Below are 24,503 nucleotides of genomic sequence, written 5' to 3' on the forward strand. Positions count from 1 at the left end.
AAAATCACACAAGAGAAATGGCTGCAGAGATCAAAGCTCGTGGCTGGCAAGACCAATAACTGACACCTGGGTACAGCGTGTCACCTTTGTCAGAAGGAGCCCGTGTTAGAAACTGCTTTCCCCTCATGGAATGCAGAATGGCCCCACAGTAGTCCTCTGGGGGCCAGAGGACAGAGTCCTGCTTACTTGAAGTCACACAACTCATCAATGGAAAAAGTGGGACTAGGTCCTGGGTCCCTCGGATATTGGATACTCAGCCTTCTCAGCTGACATAAGTTTTTAAAGATCCAACTGTGAGAAGATCAGGGTAGCTGGTCTCTTGAAGGATATAGAAGTCTAAAATCCAGCGCTTTCTTTCTGCAGGGCAACTCCTTAAGAGCAGGTACCGTAATTGTGGTACTCATTATATCCCCAGAGCCTAGCATACCAAGCACACAGTAGATGCTAGTACTTGTTACGTAAGTGATGAAGTACTCCCAAATGATGTATACTAACGTGATAAACCAGGAGTGCACTCCGAGGCCCTGTCCATTTCCATTGGATTAGAAGCGGGCACGGGAGGCTACCAGACCTCTGGCTGATTTGCCAAGGACAACTCATTTGGGCTAAACGGTGGGCTTGAGCTCATCGAACAAGAGCAGGAAGCCAAAAATGACTAACTGGATTAGTGTGACCCGGCAGAGATAGCATCTTCTCCTCAAGAGAGAAGTCAAAATGTTGACTGCAACTCATGCAGTACTGGTTGGTGGCATCCTCTTCCAGGCTGATGGAGTAGGAAGGAGTGGGGACTGGGGGCCGAGGCCTCCCTGTATTTGTGTGTTTCTGTTTTCTGTGTGTGAATGTCCTGAAATAACCCACCTTGCCTGGAGAAGAAAGCAAAGTGTCACACCCAGTTCTGGATTCCACATTAACAACCTCCTTCCGCAGCGTTCAACTTTGCCCTTGAGGCCTTTTGTTTAACTTTTTAATTTGAAAAACAGATTCTGCTGCGTCAGAGTCTGTTCCGCCCTCCCCACCCCCACCCCTAGCACCCTCTCCCTTTGTTTGGTTCAAGTGAAATATAGCTATCTCAAACAGACTTGCAGTTTCCTTTTGTTTCTAAAATATACATCCTGCCCTCTTAATGAAAAGTGTCATTAAAAGCCTTTTTAAAAGTCGTTATTTGCATTAGAATGTTTGGTGTTAACTAAGAAGTTGAGTCTTCATCAACCATGTCTTAGGCACCCTCCTGACCAAATTTTGGAAAGTAACCTCAGTTTCCTAATTGCTCTCCCTACAACATAGGAAAGGAAAGAGACTGCTTTCAAAGCTACCAAGAGCCATTTCAGGCTTCCTGCTTACGATGCAGCCGGATAGATGTTGTTTATGGTTCATAAAACCTGACTACTGTGAGTATTCCAGAATCCTGGCAGAATGGGATTCGAACTTTCATGGAGCTGTAAATTAAGGGGCGGGAAGTGTGATAAAACTCCTTAGAGAAAGGTGAAAAAAAAAAAAGTCGCGCTGCAATGGTTAAATGAAATTTTATAAGCACATTCAGTGTGGAGCTGTTTTGCATTACATGAGTTGAATACCTTAGAGACGCCACATCTGCAGGCACTTTATTAAATCCTTAGTCAGCACTTTCCAACCTGATGAGATTACTTCTTCATTTGACTGGAGAAGAGGAAAGCTGAGCTCTGGTCCTGGACTGCAGATTTCTTTTGATGTTTCACCTTGAACACTGAGAGAGGACAATTACCTCCCCCCTTCCAGCCCCCTGCCCTCCTCCTTTAGCACATCCCAAACTGTAGAAATTGTGAATGTAACAGAGTAATTTTACTTAACTCGAGCCCCCGTGGGAGTGTGGATTTATGGACCTCCAAAACTACTATAGCTGAGAGTTCGCAAGGAAAAAAAAAAAAACAGATCAAAGCTCTGTGTTTACTTCCTTAATGTAAATGTATCAAGATAACATCGTCCGATATTGTATTGTAATATTGGAACTCACTGCAGATAAGGGACAGAGATTCCTTTGTAGTCCATCTGGATACAGGAGGTTAGATTGAAGGGCTATAAAATATGAAGGCAGAAACCATATGAAACCTAAGCTTATGTCAGTAAATATCTGAAGACAATTTTTTGACTCTCCATAAATGAATTTTGTTTAATGTGGCAACATTTTCCCAGTGATTTTCTCCTCAACCCCACCAATTTAACAATCTCAGATTTCTTTAATATTTTTCTTGTACGTTCCAAGAAGAAAATGCCCAGAATTATTCGTCAAGTGATGTTTTGAAACTTGCACTGCTTGAATAATAGATTTTATAATAAAACATCACAAGAGAAAAATGGGCTTTTCCAAACATTATCTTGTTCATTGGACGTCATTCGTAGTTCATGGAAGTTTTTAGAAGTCGAGTGGCTTACACACGTGCGACTATCACGCTCGTCCGTAATGGACTTAGGAGGGTCTTCAGCTACAAACTGCTCATGAGAACATTCGATGAAATGGATGGATTTTTTTTAGCATTATAATGGTTTATCTGCCATCTCTACAAATAAATTATTTAATCAAAGAGCCCTCATTCAGAAAAAAAAAAAAAAAAAATCCCTGTGTGGTTCCCCTAACCGGCTGACTTCCCATTCTGGAAAGCTTTGGTCAAGTAGCCGGGTTAATTATCATGAAGATTAGTGTAATGTTGAAATAAGGACTAATGGTCAAATTATAGGAGTGAAAAAGTTTGAGAATAGGTTTTGGTTTGGGCCTGAAAGGGTTAATTAAGTGTTTTTCACGGGTTCTTAAAGACCCCTAACCCAGGCCTTCAGGAGCCATATTGACACCCCACCCCAGGGCAACTCGCTCCTCTGGTGACATGTTGCTGGTCAGAGCACAATAGCCTTCTGTGTCTGCAAATCATTGCTAAAATCATCCCAAGGAAAAAAAAAAGTTTGAAAGCTTTAACGTTAGACAAAAGCCCAAGAGCTGCAGTGCGCGGCTCAAAAACTAGGAGTCAGCAACTTCTATTGATTAAAAACTAACCTTTAAAGTAACTCTGAGAGTGTGTGGTTAGCATTTAAATTTAAACATGTCATGAGTTGATTTGTGTTACTGAATACCAACTCAGAAGGAGTAACATTCACATCGCATTTTTTTTTATAATTCCCTTAAGCAGCTAAAGTATTTCATGAAATGTCAATAGGGCAAAAAGAAAAAGGGGGGGTGGGTGGCCAAGGCTGGGCCTGTAGTTTTCTTTCCCATGCAAATATTCACCCCCCAAAAGAAAAGTGTGGAGAGTGAAACACAATAATTAGTCCTTTGTCTAACTTTCCCAAGTGCCAGAGAAAGACAGATTAATTAAATATACAACAGTGTTGGTTTTTGGAGTGGGGGTCTTGCTTGCTGTGTAGGTCATAAATTAGGCAGAATAAATACTTCAATGTGTTTGCAGTGAGCCTGCTACGTCAGAGCCACTGGAAGGTTGGTGGGAGGAGAGCGGAGGGTTTCTTGCTAATGATAGTCACGTCTGGGTCTGTCTGGTTGCTCTTAGCAACCAGACATGATGTAACACCAGGATGAACTTGAACTTGGGGGACTTGAAAAGAGAACAATAGACCAGAGCAATCAATAAAGCCTATTTCAGTGAAGGATTACAGAGCTGCTCTGGGGTAACCTTGTCGGCAAGGCACACACTGAATAGTAAGATGTGTGAAGAAACTTTTTTTTTCCTTTGCTTTGCTTTTTAAGAGAAGCGTAGAGGCACTGCAGATTTTTGTAGTGCACCAAGGTTGTGTCCAGAAACTGTGGTATGGAAAACTGCTCCCTCTGCTGACTCACTGGGTCCCAGGTGCTTGCTTGAAGAACTACGACACAGCGTCAGATTTAAGAAGTCTGGAATTTCACAACTGACTTAGAAAGTGTGAGAACAGAAATTGTAAGCATTACTCGCCGCACCCAAAGTTTGAGACTTTTGTTAGAGAGGGACTCAGCTCTAACTAGGATCCACGTCAGCTAACCGGGAGGCCCACTAGAAATAACAGTTTGGAGTCCGCCTCCCCGCGCCTCTCTTCCCCCTTCTTTCTTTTGTCCAGTTCGATTTAGGCCGTGTGTATTTGCCAGGATGATTTCCTTTCAGTACACAAGAGGCTTTATTGTGTTCCTCAAAGCATGTGGTCAAAGAATAACATCTAAAAGTATACAGGATGAGTAGTTTTTCGGTTTAGGCTTAGGTTTTTTTTCAAGTCCTCTGGAGATCAAAGGTAGCTTGTGTGACCAGGAAATCTTATCCCAACCTCCATGTAGCTATCACTTCACCATTTATCCTGGGATCAAACGAGTCCCTCCTTTACCTAATTGAATCTCTTGGACATGGATGAGCCTTCATCTGACTGAATCAACCCAAATGTAACCCTTTCTGATGCTGTCAACTCAGAGATTTCGGAAGCATTCACTTTTGCTAGAGGTTGATGATTTTTCTGTGAATAATGATAAATGTGGTGAATTTGGTAGGGTATTTCTGGAGAAAAGTTGTCAAAAGCTGTATACTTTATTTCACTTGTGAAACTGACTCTGATATTAGACCATAATTGGTCACTTTGTTTAGCTAACATAGAAGAAGTGCCAGCATATAGAGTGACGCATCACCAGACTATTGCCCAAAGCTAATCACCTAAGGATTTATGAAAGGAAAAGGTAACTGGGCCCAGCAGGTATATGGAAGGGTCTAAATAAATGTCGAGGGAACGAAAGCATGAACGAGGGCTATGCAGGTGACCTCATTTTTTTCCTTTGGACATCACGGTAGCTAATAGGATGAAATCTTGATACCACCTGATTATTTTATGTCATTTTTGAAAACATTTTAGAAAGATTGAGCTTGAGAGGAGCATTTTACATCATAAAATCTACCTCATGTACATCTAAGGAAATTGAGTAGAAGAGAGATGCTGTGACTTGTCCAAAATCACCCAGGATTCTTGGTACAGCACTTTTTCTACTATAGCTCCATTTACTCTTTTTTTTTTTTTTTTTGCGATACGCGGGCCTCTCCCGTTGTGGAGCACAGGCTCCGGATGTGCAGGCTCAACGGCCATGGCTCACGGGCCCAGCCGCTCCGCGGCATGTGGGATCTTCCCGGACCGGGGCACGAACCCGTGTCCCCTGCATCGGCAGGCGGACTCTCAACCACTGCGCCACCAGGGAAGCCCCTCCATTTACTCTTATATCACTGCTGATCATCTGTGCCTGTTACAAGAATGTGGCAATAACATCTCGTTGAAAAGGAGACGTTGTGAAATTCATCAGAGAAGACACTCATCATGACGCAAAACCTCTCCCCTAGCCCATTCTCCACTCATTCAACTTCTTTGTTGAGAAGCTTCTATTCCAGGCACTGTGCTAGGAGGGTTCAATCAAAAACCAGATGATGAAGCTTCCTGCCATCCTATAGCTGCCCTCTCCAGACTGCAAAACCCATATATGTATTTCAAGTGGACATAAATACTTTATTTTGTAAGATACACTCAAAGCATTGGCAAACCCCAGCAAAGGCATTGAATTTCAATTTCGGAAGAGTGAGATCAGTTTCAGTGTCTCAAGATTTACTGTTTGTCATTCCTTTACTTTTCCCAGTGAATCTCCTCTTCGTCCCTAACGTAGATCTTGATTTCACCATTGGAAGGGCGACTTTTAAAATGTGTTATTTTCCAAATTGTGCCTCTAATTGCACTTTTCCTTTTGTCTTCCAGTCCTGGTACCTGGGATAAAAGTCGCAGCGTCCCACCATCCACCAGACAGACCACCTGACCCCTTCTCAACTCTGTAACATGGACGCATCCTCAACCCAGCGCAGTTACAACTTCACTGTCACTGGAAGGGGAGAATCAAATCAACTTGTACATGGAAACAGCGAGCATTATGGTCCAACAGCAAAGGCCATAACCTTTTGGGATTTTTTTTTTTAATACTTTAGGGACTGTTGTAATTTTCTCATATGGTGCTGGAAATGGTTGGGCTTTGTAACATTTGAAGTGTTTTCCGTGGTAGCGTGAGCATTAGGCAGTGTGGCTGGAGAAGGTCTACCCTTGCTCACTGACTTCCCGTTGTGACACACTTTCTTTACGGAGCCCGGCTGTTTCACAGTATTTCATGAATTTACCCACACAGGTGTGAGCCTCCTTGAGCAGTCAGGAGACACATGGAGAACTAAGTCTTTTGTAGTAGCTGAGATCTGCAATATATAACTTACGGGACAGTCAAAGGGCAATGTTTTTCTGTAACATATTGGAAAAAGAAAACGCAGTTATGTTCCTTTTTTATTTTTTCTTTTAGTTCGGTTTGGTTCAGCAGTCAGCAGTAAACTAGATAACGTGGCCCGGAAGGACAGTGAATCCACTCACGTTGCAGAATAATTCCGAAAATGGCAAACTACTACTACTACTATTCAGTTTTTTAAAAGTTTTGAAATGCTGCACTTAACATTAAAAAAAAAAAAACATTTTTTCAACAATTTCAACAATGACACACAAATTCACATGGAAATGGGGAAGATGGTCTGTTTTGACAGAAACTGACAGGAATCAATCAAAACAATCGAATTTTGAATTGAGTAAAGTGCAATTTCATTGGATAGCTAAATATCTTTGTAAGATAGAGATTGTTGAAAATTCTATTTTTGTTTTTCAAGTCCTTCCACCCCAGGACTCTAAATTATTGGGGTAAAAAACAGCCTTGCAAGAAAAAGGGGAGCTATTTTTGCTTTTTATGTTTTTTATTGTTAAACTTGTATCCCTTTAAAAACTGAAGGAAAATTTAAAAAAAAAACAAAAAAACAAATCTAATGGTGCTTTTACCACAATATGTTAACTACATTAAATGCTAATTATTTTCTGTTATCAAAGCACATAACTAAAATGAAATCATGGTATCTGTTAATTTTATAAGCTAGAAGTCACTATAATGGATTATGCCAATTCTGAAAAATTTTACATGTATCAGGCAACATAGGATTTATCAGTTATCAGACACTTCATTGTTCCAGAGATTGTCCAGAAATTTTAAAGACCTTTGCGCCCCTGAACTGGGCTATGGGAAAATAATATTAATAATAATAATGAAACCAATACTGACACAAATGCTGGTGCCCATTCAGATCAAGGGTACTTGTTAGGGAAAAAAAAAAAGTTTGCACCCCCCAAATGTCCTGTATCTTATGTAAAAAAAAAAACCACAAAAAACAAACAAAAAAATAACAAAAAAAAGTGCAAGTGATTTTTCTACCAGACAGCGAAGCACCCCTTTGCTTCCCATGCAACTTCAAGAAGGTTTCCTATACTATACATATATATACGTTCTGGTTGGCAAGCCCTGCTGATCAGAGAAAGTCTCTGCATGTTCTAGTGTTAGTAACTAATTTTTATATAGCTAATGTAGGATAAAGTAGAGTGCATTAAGACACAATATTGTAATCCCTACTCTAGGCACTTGCCTTTAAACTATGTTTTTCAGCCCTTCAGAAGGGTTCTACTACTGTCCTATACAATCAAGTAACTGAAATTCTTGGGAAGACACTTTGCTCCTCATCTTTCCCCCCCGAAACAATGTTGTTTTGTTTTGTTTTTTTTCCTTAATTTGCACGAAAACAAAAATTCCATATCAATGTGCCTTGCCCTGGATAGCGATTATTTGTGGAATTGTTGCACATGCTCCTCTATTGAAAGGGGTTTTTCCCTAGTCAAGCATTTGGAGACACTTTTTGTAAATGTGACTTTTATGTCAGCCATTGTCAGTTTCAACATCTAGAACTAAATAGAGAGTTAGTTGTTCCGCAGATAGGAGTAGTCTTTATTGTCCTCTGTGGTCAGTGGCAGTGCTATTCTGAGATCTGTAGATGCTTAGAATATCAGTATTTTGGATGTTGCTGCATTTTACAATTTATTTGGAGTCTTCCTTTATTCCCCTCCCCGCCCCCAGATATATGAAAATATGCAATACCTGCTTATATCGTGTAGAAAAGCTTAGCTATGATTAATTTTTCTTTTATTTTTTTTATTTGACCAAAGTCGGTGCTGCACTTGACGCAGTGTGTTTTAGGTGTCTGTCTTTGTACTTTATTTGTGATTTTTGAATGCACGTGCGCAGGAAGGGCTCCTCTTAGAGAAGCAGTCAAACTGTGAAGCACTAAGCTGACCCTGCTTCAAGCAATTTTGTTTTTACAACTGTTCCTTTCACAAGCAAGCCTTAAAAAAAAAAAAAAGACAACTTCCCTTTTCTTCAGCTCCCACACCCCATTTTTCTTAGCAGACTGCAGTCAATCCACATTCAATACAAAGTATATAATGCCCATTTTTATATGCACGTTTTTAAACTTCCAAGTTCTGAAAATTGTTTACTGGTTATCTCTATTTAAGGAAAAAAAAATAAAATAAAACATTTTGGATTTTCATATGTGTCTGATAAGTGGTTGAATAGTCGTTTGGCGCTGTTGTATGGTGTGATTGTCAGTATATGGTGTCACTTCCTCTAGCCAGCCAGCATACTTTGCCTTCCCCTATAGCACTTAGCTGGGCATTACTTTATTATGACATATGTGCACTAAAAAAAGAAAAAAGAAAAAAAAAAAAGAAAAAAAATAGCAGCTTTCAGTGCTTCACAGTGAAGGGAAAAAAGCCTAGACAAACATTTTGTCAGAACCTTGCGATAAGCCAAGGTATTACCAGTAAATTGGTTGTATATACAATAAAATTGCACCCTTTTTTAAAAACAAAACAAACTAAGCAATAGTTTGGGCAGTTTTAGTTGTTTTTAGTGAGCATGTTGTAGTCATGACTGCAAAGAGAGAGATTAACTGCCCACTCAGAAGATATGTAATTTGTATTGTTGTATAGTTTTATTGATTACACTGATTTATTCTACCCTATTTTATAATGCAGGACTTTTGTAATGTTGTTTAAATGAGGAAAAATTTCTGTCAAATTAGCCTAGTGAAATTTCTGATTGTTCATTATAAAGGCAGCGTTCATAGAATGGCTTTTCTTTCTTTCCTGCCCCCCTTCCCTTTGGGAACTGGATTTAAGTTTAAAACTTTCCTGTTTCCTTTTATTTTTTTTTGTAAGTATTTAAATACAGTTATTTTTTTTCTCTCTCAATGGTATAGCATATTCCTATGCTTGAGAAGTATAGGTCTACTGAAAAACCATTGTAAATGGACGTTACAGGTATGCTGTATTTTTGAAGGTATTTTGTTGTATTAAGTTTGATGAAGCTAAAATTAGGGAACTCTGAACAGATTTGCAGGAAAAAATGTTTTAAAGGCTTTAAAACATTAGGGAGGCAGTCTAGGGTGATAACGAACAGGGGTTAAGTATTAAACACACTAAGTTATATTTTTGTTCATGTTTCATTGTCCAGAAAGCAGCAGGAAACTGTAGTTCAGTTGTGATCAAGCAGGAAAAAAGAAACACCAACAATATGAGTGTTTAACCTTTTTAGACTCAAAGTCAAGCGAAGATTTTTGAGGAAGACTTTGCTACCTGGGGTGTGTAGACTGACAGACCGAGGGCCATCTGTGTTTGGAGGCCCAGCCCTTGATTCTGAGACCCATTTGAATTTTTTCTCTCCCGTCAAATGGCATTAACAATATTGGCAAAGATAAGTCCCTCAAATAACTCTCCATTTTCTTCTTTGGGAACTGAAGTCAGAGGCACAAACATTAAATCATATCATTTTTCTGTATACTTTTTTTTTTTCTGGCCCGTCCCCTTGCCACTAAAACGCTCCTTGTCTGATTATTCATGGGCAGAGGACCTCTTTCCAATGCCACTCTATCCATCCCACAGTCTTTTTCTTTCCTTTGAGGTTTGAACTAACTTTTCTGTTTCTTCACACCCTGGCATGACAGCTCCTCCCTGCCCCACAGTCAGGCGTGGGCTACAGGCAAGCCAAGGCACACTTCCCAAAGCTTATATTCTTCATACTCTGACCGGTGAAGTGTAAAGGAACCCAGACTTCCCAGAGTCACAGTATTCAGGCAGCCCATCAGAAGATGCAAAACCCATCTCAAAAACTTTGTCTTTCACTTTTCGAACCCTTATCCTCATAGGCTTTGAACTCTGTAGTTACAGTGTCATAAAGTATTTATGAAATCTGGATTAAGAAAAATTTTTTTCCCTTGTGATTGTTTTTTTTTGGGGGGAGGGAGTTTCTAAGAATGTCATTTAATGTACTTGGCATCATATCTGTTTGTCCCTAGTGGTGGTGATCTCTCTCTCTCTCATTCTCTTTCTCTCTTTCTTTCTTTCTTTCTTTTTTTCCTGGTAGCAGGCCTCCATAGAACAAATTTAAAACACAACTGGCATGGTAATGTACGGAGAGCTTCAGTGGCACCTCACCACCCATGCTCCGAGACCTGTCCTAAGACATAAGACAGTCTCAGAAAGCTGCACTGCCCCCCAGCACAGCTTTCATTCAAATCAGCTTCCAAGGCCAATTTCGTCCTGAAGTCAATGCATGTATTTACTGTTTGACAGTAAACCCGCTCTGCCTTCTCCACGTCCAAGGCTGTGCATTCGTCTAATTAGTGTCGTGTATGTTTTCCTTTTATTTTTTCCAATAAAAAAGCAGTGGGATGAAAATTGCTTTGATATATAGCAGGTAACATTGAAGCTATTCCATAGCACTTAACTGTAGTGAATACTGTGTCACCAATTCTGAAATCAATTTAATGTTTAATGCAAATCCATTACATGGTGCTATTACAGGCTGACAAAATGATTTACACAAATGTGACAACTTGGGCTCAATTCACTCTGCTTTCCAACAGTGTAAATGCATAGCAGTGTTTATCTGCATGAGAACTATGCACTAATCTATCTGAAGAAAAACTATATCAACTTTGGTATCTACTTTCCGTTTACTTCAATCCTTGCCTTTTTGGTCATTGTTATAATGCCAGCTTTAGGACAGAAAGAATTATAAGAAAACCAGCATAATACCTGATATATTAAAATGTAGTGCCTGTGAAATCTGTATTATATTGCTCTTCTGAAGTAAGATTTTTCTACACCGGTAGCCTTCGCTGTCTGTCAGTCAGGACCTTCTGGTATAGGTGATGTAAAATAACCGTACAATATTAATGCATGCTATTCCATAATGCTTAGTGAACTGTATGAATATTACTCAAAATTATGTTAGTCTTTTTTTCTGACTTGGTTCTTGTCAGCTAGGTTTAAAGGTATTTCACTGAGAATGCAAATTCTGTCTTTTCTTGATTTCGGCTGTTTTCAGTATTTTGGAGGTATACATTTACTTAATTCAGTATTACTTGTGTTTTTGTTTTCGTTTTTGTTTTTTGTTTTCTTTTTCCTAGGGGACAAGCATGGGTGTTTGATTTCAGAAATCAGTCCCTGGCAAGACTTCTGTCTCAAAACGACCATTTGAATTTCAAGAACTCTGCTCTGAAGACACTGAGGACATTTCCAAATGAGGGACATTTTCCTTCACCCTCGACTGAAGCTTTGCTGATCCTGAAGCGTTTTCTTAATGGACAGTGTTCAGCCAGGTACCCATGCTTGATCCGTCTTCACACCAGACTTCCTCATATTAAAAGAAAAAAAAGAAAAAAGAAAAAAAAATCTTTATGAGATCACGTGGCTATTTAGTTTCTTTCATGCACAGTTGCAATATTTTCTTCAAAAATAAAACTCTGTACAAACTTTGGGCCCGATTCATAAAAAAAAGAAATTGGCTATTAACACGGGATTTTTAAAATATAACAATTTTTTTTTTGGTCTAAATTTGAAATGACTTGCTTCCCAAATGAAATGTTTCATCTCATTTTTTTTTTCCTAAGCCAGCACCGATCTGCCTTTTATGCCCCAAAGGGTTACATAATCAAATTAGGCGGCCGGGGAAATGGGGAGCAGATACCAGAAATGCTCAGAAAGATAAGGGGGACCACCTGCCCTTGAGCATGGTAACCGGGGAGGCAGCAGCATGTGGGGGTCAGGACCTTGCCTGTGTGCCAGGCATCATGAATTTCCACTTGTGGACTCCTGATGCTATTTAATTAAAAAAACACAATTTCCAAAGTATGTCTGGACCACAAGCATATATGGTGGAAGTGCCACCTCTAATCCAACCAGAGCACCTTCAGGGTGGAAAATACTCCCCAGGGTGTCCGCTGTGAACTTGTGTCTCTCCACGGTGGTTTCAAGGACAAATGGTGTCCAATGAATGGGGCTATTTTTCCTGCTGTTTTTATGCTCAGCTTCTTAAAATAACACAAGCTTTCTTCCCTTTTTGATTCTATTTGTGTTACTCTTTTTTTTTAATTTTTAATTTTTTTTAGTAATAGTCTATAATTTAGCACTTTTTTTTTTCAAACATCTCAACCGAAGGCCACAAGGCCACTGGCTACGTTGGGATAGAGGCTCGAGAGAGCTGCCCTTTCTTTCTCCCTGGTCTCCGACTGCCTTTCTGCACTGCAAAGGCATTTGGTAGCATCACCACTGAGGTACTAGCTAGACCCAGAGCTGGAGCTTTATCAGATTCTAGGAGGTCCTTAGGAAGACTTTCAAAGGCAAATACACGACCCCCTCCCCCAGTGCCCTGACCTTTTACCAGAACAAAGTTCACCAGGGACTTTTCCCACCACCCTTAGAAATCTGTCTGCTCAAGATACCTCGGGTTTTTTTCATTTCAAATTGTGCGGGGAGGGGATTAAACACTTCCAGTGATGAGAGAGCTGCTGTGACACTAAACACCCCCGTGTTAATAAGTTGGCTTGACATTTGTTTTTTATGAGCCGGGCCCCCTGTGCCTCTAGTATACTTGTATTGACTCTCATAGTTACCCTTTTAGTTTGACTGTGTTCTGTGAAAATTTGTAATTGGTTGAGAATCACTGTGGGCGTCCATTCTTATTCAACTAAATCTCCACAGGTTTTTTGAGCTGGTGTGGATTAGTTTAACTCTTGTATTCAACCATTAGTGCTACCACCTTCTCACATTACAATACAATTACTGGAAGCAAGTACTGCATTTCCTATGCAACAAAAAAGGAAAATAAAAAATTGCTAATGCTATGGAAGCTGTGTCATCATTTGCTTTAAATCATACCTGGGTGATAGTGTTTGAGTGACAGTTATGGGTGTGGATTGGAGCTTCCCCGGAAGACAGACGGTCTTTCTGCACCATGGCGTTTGCATTATCCTTGATGGATGTCAGGCACCTTGTGCCCTTCACAGGGTTCTCATGGGCCATATTGGCTTTTTTACCTACTTAGGCAAATGCAAAACTTCACACTCACATAGTGCTTACTATGTGCCTGATACTGCTCTAAGTGCTTTAGATATTGCATCAGTTAGGTCCCCGGGCAGGAACCAGGAAAAGGGTCTAATAGGTTTTCCAACACAAGTATAGCCACCACCCCTGAAGTTAGGGAAACAAAAGTGAAAGGTCGGGTTACCAGAACCTAGGAGCTCCAAGGAGGGACCTCCCACAGATGATGTTTGGATCTTTATTGAGAGCAGTCACCATGAAGGTGGGGGGCACCACATGGCTCGTACTCAGACCTCTCAGAGGACGTGGGCAGCTGGTGCTGGGACCGCCGAGGGGTTCACAGCCAAGGGTATCAGCACTTCTGAGGCAGTAAAGCCTGACTGGTGCTGGGAGAGTTGAAAGGAGCTGGGGCTGATCATGCCTCCATCCTTGGCAGCTGTCACATTGTGGGAAGGAACTGAACCCAGAAGGAAGTCCCTTCTTGCTTTCCTTCCTACTCCTAGGCTCCTGCCAGGGTCTCTCACTGGCTAGATCTAACCGGAGCCATCTGGCAAAGGAGTCTGGAAAATGTCATGAGAAAACTACCAGCCCCACAGAACAGCATACGGAAGGGTGGGCTTGGAGACCAAAGACAATAAGTAAATAAATACATATCTTAATCCATTTAATCCTCACAAGCACACTGGGATCGCTACTATTTCTAATCCCTGTTTTACAGATGAAGAAATTGAGGCAGAGAGAGATTCAATAATTTACCCAAAGTCATTCAACAAATACATGGCAGGGTAGGATCTGAATCCAAGAAGTCTGGCTCCAACTTCCATCCTGTAATCACTACAATATATTGACTCAATTGTTTATTCAACAAATATTTTTTGAGTACCTATCGTGTACCAGAGACTATGCAAAGGGCTAGGGATAGTAAGTAAGTAAAGACTGGGCAACTATTCTTAGGAGGTGTACAGCCTAGGAGGCAAAATAAGCACTATTCAAACAAACAGCAGCAAAGGTAAGCATGTAGTTGTGTTAAGTGCTATAAAGGATATGTACACATTGCTCTGAAAGCCGATTGAGACTGGTAAGACAGAAATTAACCAAGCAAAGGGGTGGGCAGCAGGGAGAATGTTCTGGGCAGAGGCAACAGCATGTACAAAGAGCCCGTAGTAGCCCTAGGAGGGGATTGAAAGAAGGCCTGTTTGGATGAAGAGGAGAAAAAGAGAGGAAGTATGGTACAAGATGAAGCTTAATATTGCAGGGCCTTGCCAGCATATTAGAGATCTTTGTCCTACCCCCTAAGAGCATCATAAAACACGTATCAGTCAGATTAGGCTAGATCTATGCTGTGACACAAACATGTCCAAAAATGCCACAGCTTACCACAAACAATAAAGGTTTACATCTTATTTTGCTTGTCTGTCAAGGGTTGCTGGGACTTCTGTATAGGATCTCCTCATTCCAGGACCCAAGGTGAAAAGCGGCTACCATCTGGACCGTTGCTGGATGTCAGCATGGGGGAGAAGGAGCATGGCAGGACACACACTGGCTTTTAACAATTCCGTCTGGAATTGACACACCCCACTTGCACTCACATTTCATCAGCCAGAGCAAGTCACATGGTTCAACAGGACCAGGAAGGATAATCCATTCTCAGGGAAAGCTGGAGAACACCACTGCTGATTAGTTGGCGTGGGGGGTGGGGGTGCAGTGTGGGGAGTGGGCTGAGTGGAGAAGGCCAGCGAGAACATACTGCAGCAACCAGAGAAAGGACGCCTGGGCTGTGGCTCCTGTGATGGAATGGAAGACAAATGAACAGATCAGAGAGGTTAATAAGGGTATTAATAGCTACTGTGTATTGACCTCTTTTATGTGCTAAGTGCTATACGTGATTTATCCCATTAAATTTAATATTTTCTCTCATTATTGCAGCTTTCAAAAAGGTATAGTCCGTCCTCAAAACATATTTCTGACTCAGGTGAATAGATCAATTTCTCCCATACATGCCTTAGAGTCTAGGTTAGACAGAATCAGTTATTACCTTTCGGTTATTACTCTGGCCAGTAGCAGAACTTTGGTCTCTATTATCTGGAGTTAAGACTTGGAGTTAAAGTCATTAACACTGCTCCCTCACTGACATACTCTAGGACAGATTGTTTGTAGGTACCGGGTTTGGGGTGAAGGCAATGTCGAGATCAAATACAGGGTCAGGCACAAGACTGCCTGGGTTGAATCTTGGCTCAGTATTTTGTTAGCTCTGTGGTGTTGGCGAGTGCCTCAGTTTCCCCATTGGTAAGATGGGAAGAATAACAATACCTGACCACCTCACAAGACTGCTGTATCTGATGAGTTAACATTTGTAAAATGGCCAGAAGTGGCCTGGCCCATTGTAAATGCTATGTGAATGCTGTAACTAAAAAAATAAGTGATTGCAAAATGTAGGCCTAAGGCATTCTTTCAGCGCACTGATGGCATAAGTCTTCTTCCTTGTCATTTCCAGGTCTCTATTTGGGTGAAAATTCTGAAAAAACTTTCATCTAACATCTGCCTCCACTAAGTAGGAAGAAGTAGCATAGAAAGTATCATTGAAGGTTTGAGGACAGACACACTTAGGTTTAAATCTCAGTTTCTCATTTTATTAGTTCTGCAACACTAAGGCCCTCTGTTTTCCTGCCTGTAAAATGGGCATAAGGATAGTATCTACCTTATGAGATCATTTAAGAGGCTTAAATGAATTAATACATAAGAGCATCCAGTACAGTACCGACCACATAACAACTATTATTATTTGAAGCCTGGGGTTGGTGCATCCTAAGGAGAGGAACCCTGACACTGGGAGGGCAATATTGTGTAGTGTCTAGAAGCCTGGGCTTGAAACTAGAGGACTTTGGTGTGAGTCCCACTTTCATCATTTGTGGGCCATATGATATTAAACAAGTGACTACACCTCTCCCTGAGTCTCAGTTGAGAGAAAGGCCCAAATGGGTCAATGACTATGGATGAGAAGGTGTGGAGAAGCACAGTTCCAAGCATCAGGCACTAGGCTACATTGAATAGAACCCAGCTAGAGTCTAGGCCCACCTGGCTCTGGTTTCTATTTCCCTCAACAGTGTGAATGGCCAGGGAAATCCATTCTCATCAGGCGGGGGAGTTGGTCTGGAGAAGTGGTGCTAGGCATCTTTTTAACCCTTCAAGTTCTGGTTCTTTGTTTTTAAAAAATGGCTAACGTGTAGCGGTCTTACCGGCTTCTGGGGAGAAATAGTGCTTCCCTTGACCTATGAGGAATGAACAATCTTCCATTTATCTCTGAAACATATAAGGCCATTCTATATTCACTTTCTTTTTTTTTTTTTTAATTGGGGTAACATTGCTTTACAATGTTGTGTTAGCTTCTGCTGTACAGTGAAGTGAATCAGCTATGTGTATACCTATATCCCCTCCCTCTTGGACCTCCCTCCCACCACCATGCCCCCAGCCATCCCACCCATCTAGGTCATCACAGAGCACCGAGCTGAACTTCCTGTGCTTTATAGCATATTCCCACTAGCTACCTATTTTACACATGGTAGTGTATATATGTCCATCCTAATCTCCCAGTTGATCTCACCCTCCTCTTCCCCCCAACCCTATGTCCACATGTCCATTCTCTACGTCTATGTCTCTATTCCTGTCCTACAAATAGGTTCATCTGTACTATTTTTCTTGATTCCACACATATGCATTAATATACGATATTTGTTTTTCTCTTTCTGGCTTACTTCACTCTGTATGACAGACTCTAGGTCCATCCACCTCACTACAAATAACTCTATTTCATTTATTTTTATGGCTGAGTAATATTCCATTGCATATATATGCCACATCTTCTTTATCCATTCATCTGCTGTTGGACATTTAGGTTGTTACCATGTCCTGGCTATTGTAAATAGTGCTGCAATCTGGCACATTCAGTTTGAATTTCAAGTTCATTTCAGGGAGCCTGGTAAACAGCAAACAGTACATTTATTTCTATCACATATAAAATTTCTTCTATTATGGAAGAATACCATTATGTACAACATAGACAGAATTGATTAATGAACTCCCATGTACCTGCTATTCATCTCTTACAATTAATTCCTATGCCCTCTATACTCCATCCACTTCTTGACCACCCCCAGATTATTTTGAAGCAAATCTCATGTATCATATATTTCATCCATAAATATTTCAGAATACACCTCTAATAAAACAGACTTCTATAAAAGGTATTCACAATACAATTTTCACACCTCAAAATATTAATAATAATTCCTTAATATCAAATAACCAGTGTTCAAATACTCCCAAGTGTCTTATGATTTTTTATTATTTATTTTTTTATTTTATTTTTTTTTGCGGTACGTGGGCCTCTCACTCTTGTGGCCTCTCCCGTTATGGAGCACAGGCTCCGGACATGCAGGCTCAGCGGCCATGGCTCATGGACCCAGCCACTCTGCGGCATGTGGGATCTTCCCAGACCGGGGCACGAACCCATGTCCCCTGCAACGGCAGGCGGACTCTCAACCACTGCACCACCAGGGAAGCCCTGTCTTATGATTTTTAAAATAATTTGTCCAAATAAGGATCCAAATAAAGTCCCTACACTAAGTGGTTGTATGTATCTTAAATATTTAAAGAGAAAGGTCCCCTTCTTCTCTTTTCTTTTCCTTGCAATTATTTACTGAAGAAACTGGGCCATTTGTCCTAAAGAGTTTTTCACAGTCTCCATTTTGTGGATTGCATCCCGGTGGCATAAACATGTTTCACCACTAAATTGGAAGCATATTCTTGATCTTGGAAGTTGACCCAATGAGATTCAATCCCAAGGCTGCCTCATACACTGTTATGGGATGGATCAAGGAACTCTCCTTGTGTTTGTGCCTTGACTCTGGAAGCTGTGGCCAAAATAACTGGGGCAAAGTAAAAGGTGCCCCAGGAACTGTTCTCCACCAACTTCATCCCTAACTGATTTTTTTCTCTGACAGGGACAGTGAAGGCAAAGGAGAGTCTACCTCAATGGCAAAGAATTCGGTCTCATTTGCTACCCACTGCTGACAAAAAAGAAAGAAAAAAAAAAAAAAAGCCAGCTTGCCACCTTAAGAACAAAGTGAATAATTCTGGTTGAAAACTCAGATAAAACTCTTTCTGTCTTACCGCCCTGTTCAGTGGGCATCCTCTTCCCTTGTGAATGTATGGCCCTGGGATAGAAGTCAGTCCCAGGGCAGGGAGAAGGGGCTTCCAATCAGGTTCTATGGGGCAGTGGAGCTGGATTCTTAGAGCCCTGAGATCGCTTCATCTAGCTCATCTGCTACCTTCACTTCTACCATCCTGGATTCTGAACACTGGCCTGGGCCACACTCTGGTTCCTAAAACTACAAAAATCTCGTTGTGCAAAGTCATTCAAAACAAACTCGACCACCATTATTGAGTTCCTCTCCTGTGCCAGAAATTGGGGCTGGAGAAGGACATGTATCTGAGTTCATCCCAGAGGAACACAGAGTCTAGCAGAGGAAATAGACATGCAAACCAAATAATTGCACCTTGGCCTTGTAAGAACCAGGGAGGCATCATGTGCCAGGTAATCTGGGGTCAGGTATGCCCAAGGGAGAGGGAGAACGGAGAGGGAGAATGGAGAGGGAGCCCAGGGAGGAGATGCACAATGAAGGAATTCAAGGATGAGAAGGAGTTCAAGACACTGGGTAAAAGGTATAAACAGCAATAGCATAACAATAGTAAGAACAGCAACAGGTACCGGGTGAGCCCTTACTTCATATCATACATCTTTCCAAGGGCTTTACATGCGCTCACACATATAACCCAACCCCATGAAGGGGACGCAACTGTTATTCCCATTTTACAGATGAGGATGTTGAGGCACAGAGTTTCAGTAACTTTCCTTATATTAACAGCTGCCTGGGTGTGACCTTAAAGTGCATACAGGGACTTAGGGGTGGGGTACACTTCTAAATCGCAGTTAGTTCCAGATATGTCTGGTCCACTGCCCTCTTCCTAGTGTCTAAAACACTGCTTGGCACGTAAAAGACACTTTGTTGTGTGACAGGACCAGCAATGGATGTGCAAGGGGCAGCTGTCCTTGCCCCTCCTGGTCTACCCTTCACCCCTCTCCAAGTACTGTCTGCTCAGGAGGCAGACTGTGCGACCTCATCAGTGGGCCTCCTCAACCTCAGGTCTTCAGGGATCAGCCAGTTGGAAGCCCAGAGAGCAGATGGATGGGGTGGGGGGAGGACAGTGATGTCAGGGCATTTATTTCCCTGGCTCTCTCCCCAGGTCCCCGCTGGCCAGTGGCATTCCTTAACAGAAGGTCACAGTCCTTCTCAAAATGGCCCTCATTTCTCCTTTTGGGCTCTGATAACGGCTTCCTCTCCTCACCCCTTTCGGCAGGAGGTGGTAAGAGGGCACTGCTCTGTCCTTTGTAATTTCTCTACTTATTACCCAAACCTTTGTCAATAGCTTCTTTATTAACCTCTCTCAAATGATCTTGCGTTGAATATGCCGTCTGCTTCTTGCTGGAATCCGGACTGATAGAGTGGTCAAGCCAGAGCAGGCTTCCGGAGTCTTCTTTCTCCTAAACTCCAGCAGAGGCTCAGATTTATTCACAAGATGGATGTCAAAACCATAAATTTTCCCATCTTAGTTTATCCTAGCCTCAGAAGGCTGGACTCAACCTTCAAAGGTCACTAAAGACCATTTCCCTGCCTCCAGCAAGGAATCCTGCCCCCCACCATCAACCCCGACTGCTCCTGTCAGAGAGAAGTATATCTTACTTTGAAGATCTCCAGGTAAGGAGATACCATAACTCACTCGAGTGTCTCCATCCTCCCGGCCTGATAAATCTCCCTTCTGTCTGACACGAACCCCTCCTGTTACAGGTGAAGCCCGCTTCCTTTGTCTGCTCCTTGGCAAGAGCTGAACAAAAGATCCTTCATGCTTTGAAAATAGGCACTAAATCATCTTTCCCTTCCTGTAACTCTGAAGTGCAGATCAATGAAAGCAGATATGCTGCCCATGCTGGTCTCAAGTCGTTCTAAGAGAACGCTACGCTGTAACGACCACTTAGAATAATGAGTTCTAAAAGGTTTGTCAGGGGACAGCGGGAAAGATGGAGCCCAAACCTCCACTGAAGATGGCTGACTGGGTTCCTGACAGGAGAGATGGGGAATTCTTCTCCTTTGATTTACTTGTCTCCTTGGCCATTTATCCTCTACATGTTTTCCTCACCCTGAATTCTGGAGGGTGCTGGTTTGTGGGTAGTTACCATCCCTGACAACAGGCGCTGCTGTATAGACAGTTCTTCAGGCCTCTGCTTCTTCCCTACAATCTCCACCCAACTGGGCTTGAACTGGGCTTGAACTGAGCCAGGCAGGAACCAGGAGCAACAATACAACCAGGATCTGATAAACCTCAATGCCCACAAACCACTGATTGCAAATGAATTTTTTTTCAAAATTTATTTCAAAAGTTTTCAAGGGCTTCCCTGGCGGCGCAGTGGTTGAGAGTCCGCCTGCCGATGCAGGGGACATGGGTTCGTGCCCTGGTCCAGGAAGATCCCACATGCCGCGGAGCGGCTGGGCCCGTGAGCCACGGCCGCTGAGCCTGCGCGTCCGGAGCCTGTGCTCCACAACGGGAGAGGCCACAACAGTGAGAGGCCTGTGTACCGCAAAAAAAAAATAAATAACTAAAAAAAAATAAAGTTTTCAAAATGTTCTTCCCAAAAACCTGATTTTTAAAATCCCAATTACATATTTTAAACCATTTATCTAGATCTTTAAAGTGTTCTCCAGTCCAGCACATTGTGTTTACTCTCATTCCTAGACTGGTGAACATACGTACACAGGGCCTTTGTCTCATTCCCACAAAAGCATAAATGATGGATATATGGGCCCTTACTCATTCCTACATCAGTTAGATGCCCAGCCTGGAACCTGAGTCAGCAGGAGAGTAGGGGCTTGGCTTGTGTCACTGGGTCATCCCACTTAATCACTAATCCTCCCAGTAACCCGACAAAGTAGATGCTATTAGTCCACTTAAAAAGTGAAGAAATTATGTCACAGAAAGAGGAAAATCACCCAGCTAGCAATTGTGAACCACAAGCCTCACCTCTGAACCCTAAAAGGGGTGTGAAGTCTATTTAGACGAAGAGAAGTGCCAGCAACTAATACTGTGGAATATGTATACCTGAAAGGTGCTCATAATTAGGACTTGTAGGTGCCTTACAACCCTTAAGCTCTTTCAAAATAATCAAAGAGAAATATGAATAATTTTAGCACCACTTGAGCGTGCTAAGTTTTTAAACAATTCTTGTCCTTTGAGAGTGGGTGGTCAGTACAAACCTTGTCAAGGGAACGATTGGTTACCCCGAGCACCATTTACAGTGGGCTGAGTGGGGAGTGTGACCCCCACTCAGGTGTCACTCGTGAGGACACACAACCACATCCATTACACAAGGTGAGAGCAGTCTTGTCCTCTCAATGGATCAGTCCTACAAAAGCTCCCGTGAAGTTAGGTCTGGGTGATTCCTCAAGCATGGCACAGAAATCCAGGTATCTGCCAATGGCACAGCAAGAGGAAGTCAGAGAGTCACACTCTGTGGCTCACTGCCCCCGTGGGGGACCTGAGCCTCATGGTCTCCAGGGATGGAAAATACACAGGATCTGGACTCAGGGTGGAGTCCGGAGCTGAGAGGTAATGCATTGATGCCTGGTGCAGCAGGCCTGGGTTTGAGTTTCTCCTCTGACACTTTGACACCCTGATTCATCTGAACCATCGCATCTCTGAATCTCAGTACTCCTTATTTGTAAAAGGGGGAGTGGTTCTCACAGGGTGATAAAAGTCCTTTTTAAACAAAGGAAGATCATATTAAAGGTTGACAGTTGGATTTTAAGGGCTGAGAGAAATGGAGCAGAGATGGTGTGCCTGAATTTGCCTCTGCCCAGGGGAAAGAAGTCATCAGGATCCTCACCCCCACTCCCTGCCATCTAATGACCCAGAAAATACAAGAAAGTGTCTCCTGCCCCGAGAGGTATCTGGCTCGCTTCTCCCGAGATTAATTGGCCAAGCCCCGGTTTTCCCTTCAGAAAATGGTGCCTCCAGGCCACACTGGGCCTGGGACTCTTGAGCTGAGGCTTCAGGCTGTGATGCTCAGAGTCCAACCCCCTCTGCACCGCAGGCAACATTCCTCCCTCTGAATGGTTCTGCCCACATGACCCAAGTGTCACAGAACATTCTCTACTCCTGCTTTCTCAGGTTCTATACAAAGGTCACTTTGGCGTCTTCTACTTCCTCAACTTCCTGCCTTAAACCATCTTATTGAGGCTGTATTCCCAGTAAATTAGTTCAGTGGAGGGTTTTTTCCTGGGTACCTGTTCCTTGACCTTGAAACATAAAAAATGGTAATGTCTCTCTGAGGCAAGGGAACTCAGAACATGGAGTCTCTGCTAGCCTCTTGGGATGGAAGAAGCAAAAATACCATCCTTATTTCTGGATCTACTATAATCATGAGAGCAAACCTCAGGCTGGTATCTCTATAAGTTGGTCTGCATTCATGGCAACCAAGAGCCAATAACTGTGCTAAGGGGTTCTTTTGAAAGTATCATCTCATTTGAATGAAAGATAATAAAATAAAATCTCTGCATCTGAACATAGATGCCACAGAAATATTCATGACACACGCTCCATTCTGCTCCCTGGGGCCACCCGTTGTTTGTCACCCCTCCCCCTCAAAAAGAGACAGCCGTAAATTAAGCTGGAAGTGAATTGATTGCTATGAACAGAGCCCATGACTGAAGCCAAGACCTGGTCTCTTACACATAAAACTCAAGGAGTACAGCTGCCCTTGCCCAAATTCATGAATTTTCTGAAGAGATCAACCGTTTTCTTCCCTTGTCCAGGGAGAAAATGATATATAAGCTCTAGAAAGGGAAAGGTAGAAAGAGTTTTAGAAGAAAGAGAAGTAGCATTGAGAGTTTGCCCATTTGGCGTCCCCATTTGTTTTGAAAGGTGGGGAGGGGAGGCTGGGAAATAAATACAAGAAAGTCCTGAGTGAAGGGGGGGCACAGTTTGAGAGTGGCAACCCTATGTTGCCCTGATGAAGACATGGACATTGGGAGTGTGGGCCTGGGTGCCATCCACAAGAGGCCACCTGGTGAGGCCAAAGGATGCACAACAGAAATGCCTGCGAACAGGCTCCCGGGAGTGAGAGAGGAAGAGGCATCCTCCATGTGAATCGCTCACACTGGGGACTTCCCAACAGCTAAAGGTGCCCCTAGACAGAGCAACCCCCAGGCATTGTCTGTGACAAGAGAGGAGACCATGGGGACAGTAGCATCTCTGGCAACATGAGAACAAGATGCAGGAGAGACTGGAGTGTTATGCCTCCCTTTACCCACTGCTGCCCAGCTGTGGTCGCCTCAGTGCCCCTGACATTGGAGCCAACTCCAGAGAGGGAGAGGGGAGAAACTGGAAATGGTTTTGAACTGGAAGTGGACCTAATCATTCTAAACTTGACAGAAATCGCTGATTGGCCTGAATTTACCCCAAAGTGTCTAGATTGAGTTGCTGGCCAAAAAACAGCTTAGAAGCCAAGAATCACAAAGGAAACAGAGTTACATTTCTTTTTTACACACCCAAATGAGGACTGGGAAACTGCAGACCCTCCACAGCTGTTAGTCACCATGAATCAAGGGAGCCTTGACCTGGAACATGGAGGCTGACTCCCTTCTTGGGATGGGAGAAGAAAAATAATCTAATTGTTTTGATTTTCCTGTAGCAGCAAGGACAAATTACAAACAATATCTGAGTAAATTGTCCCCCAAAATAATAAAGATAATAACAACTGCTACCAAAATTGAGAGCTGTGGGCCAGGCATTTACCAATGTTATTTTGTTTAGACCAATGAAAATACTGCCGGCATTGCCATAGAGATGTGGTTCCACATGATTTAGGTGGCAGGAAGGACCAGCCATCCAATTGTTCTTTCCTACTAAGCCCTGTAGCTCAGAGTCCCTGTCAGCTAAGGTGAGGAGAAAAGGTCATGACTGGAGACCAGGTGTGTGGAGGTATAAGATTCCTGACATGGGTACTGCCTCATCTCCTTATTCTGCTCTTCTGACAAACAGGACTCCAGAACTCTGGCTCCCAGATGAGGTAGAGTGAACCAAGGGCCAGGGCTTGGACATGGCAAGTCAGGCACTTGCTAGGGTGCAAAATTTAA

The 24,503-nt window shown here is 42.5% G+C and overlaps 1 protein-coding gene across 1 annotated transcript in view; it reads left to right on the forward strand.

Moving 5' to 3' along the window:
• Positions 1-5,804, forward strand: part of NFIA (nuclear factor I A) — a gene marked incomplete at its 3' end in the record, with an annotated part of 386,636 nt that extends 380,832 nt beyond the window's left edge. The window contains exon 10 of the mRNA XM_079728578.1: positions 5,728-5,804. Coding sequence (XP_079584704.1) covers positions 5,728-5,804 — 77 coding nt within the window. The remainder of the gene's footprint in view (positions 1-5,727) is intronic.
• Between the last annotated feature and the right edge of the window lie 18,699 nt (positions 5,805-24,503).

This window comes from Hyperoodon ampullatus (assembly GCF_949752795.1).
Source record: "Hyperoodon ampullatus genome assembly, chromosome: 2".
NCBI classification, from domain to species: Eukaryota; Metazoa; Chordata; class Mammalia; order Artiodactyla; family Ziphiidae; genus Hyperoodon; species Hyperoodon ampullatus.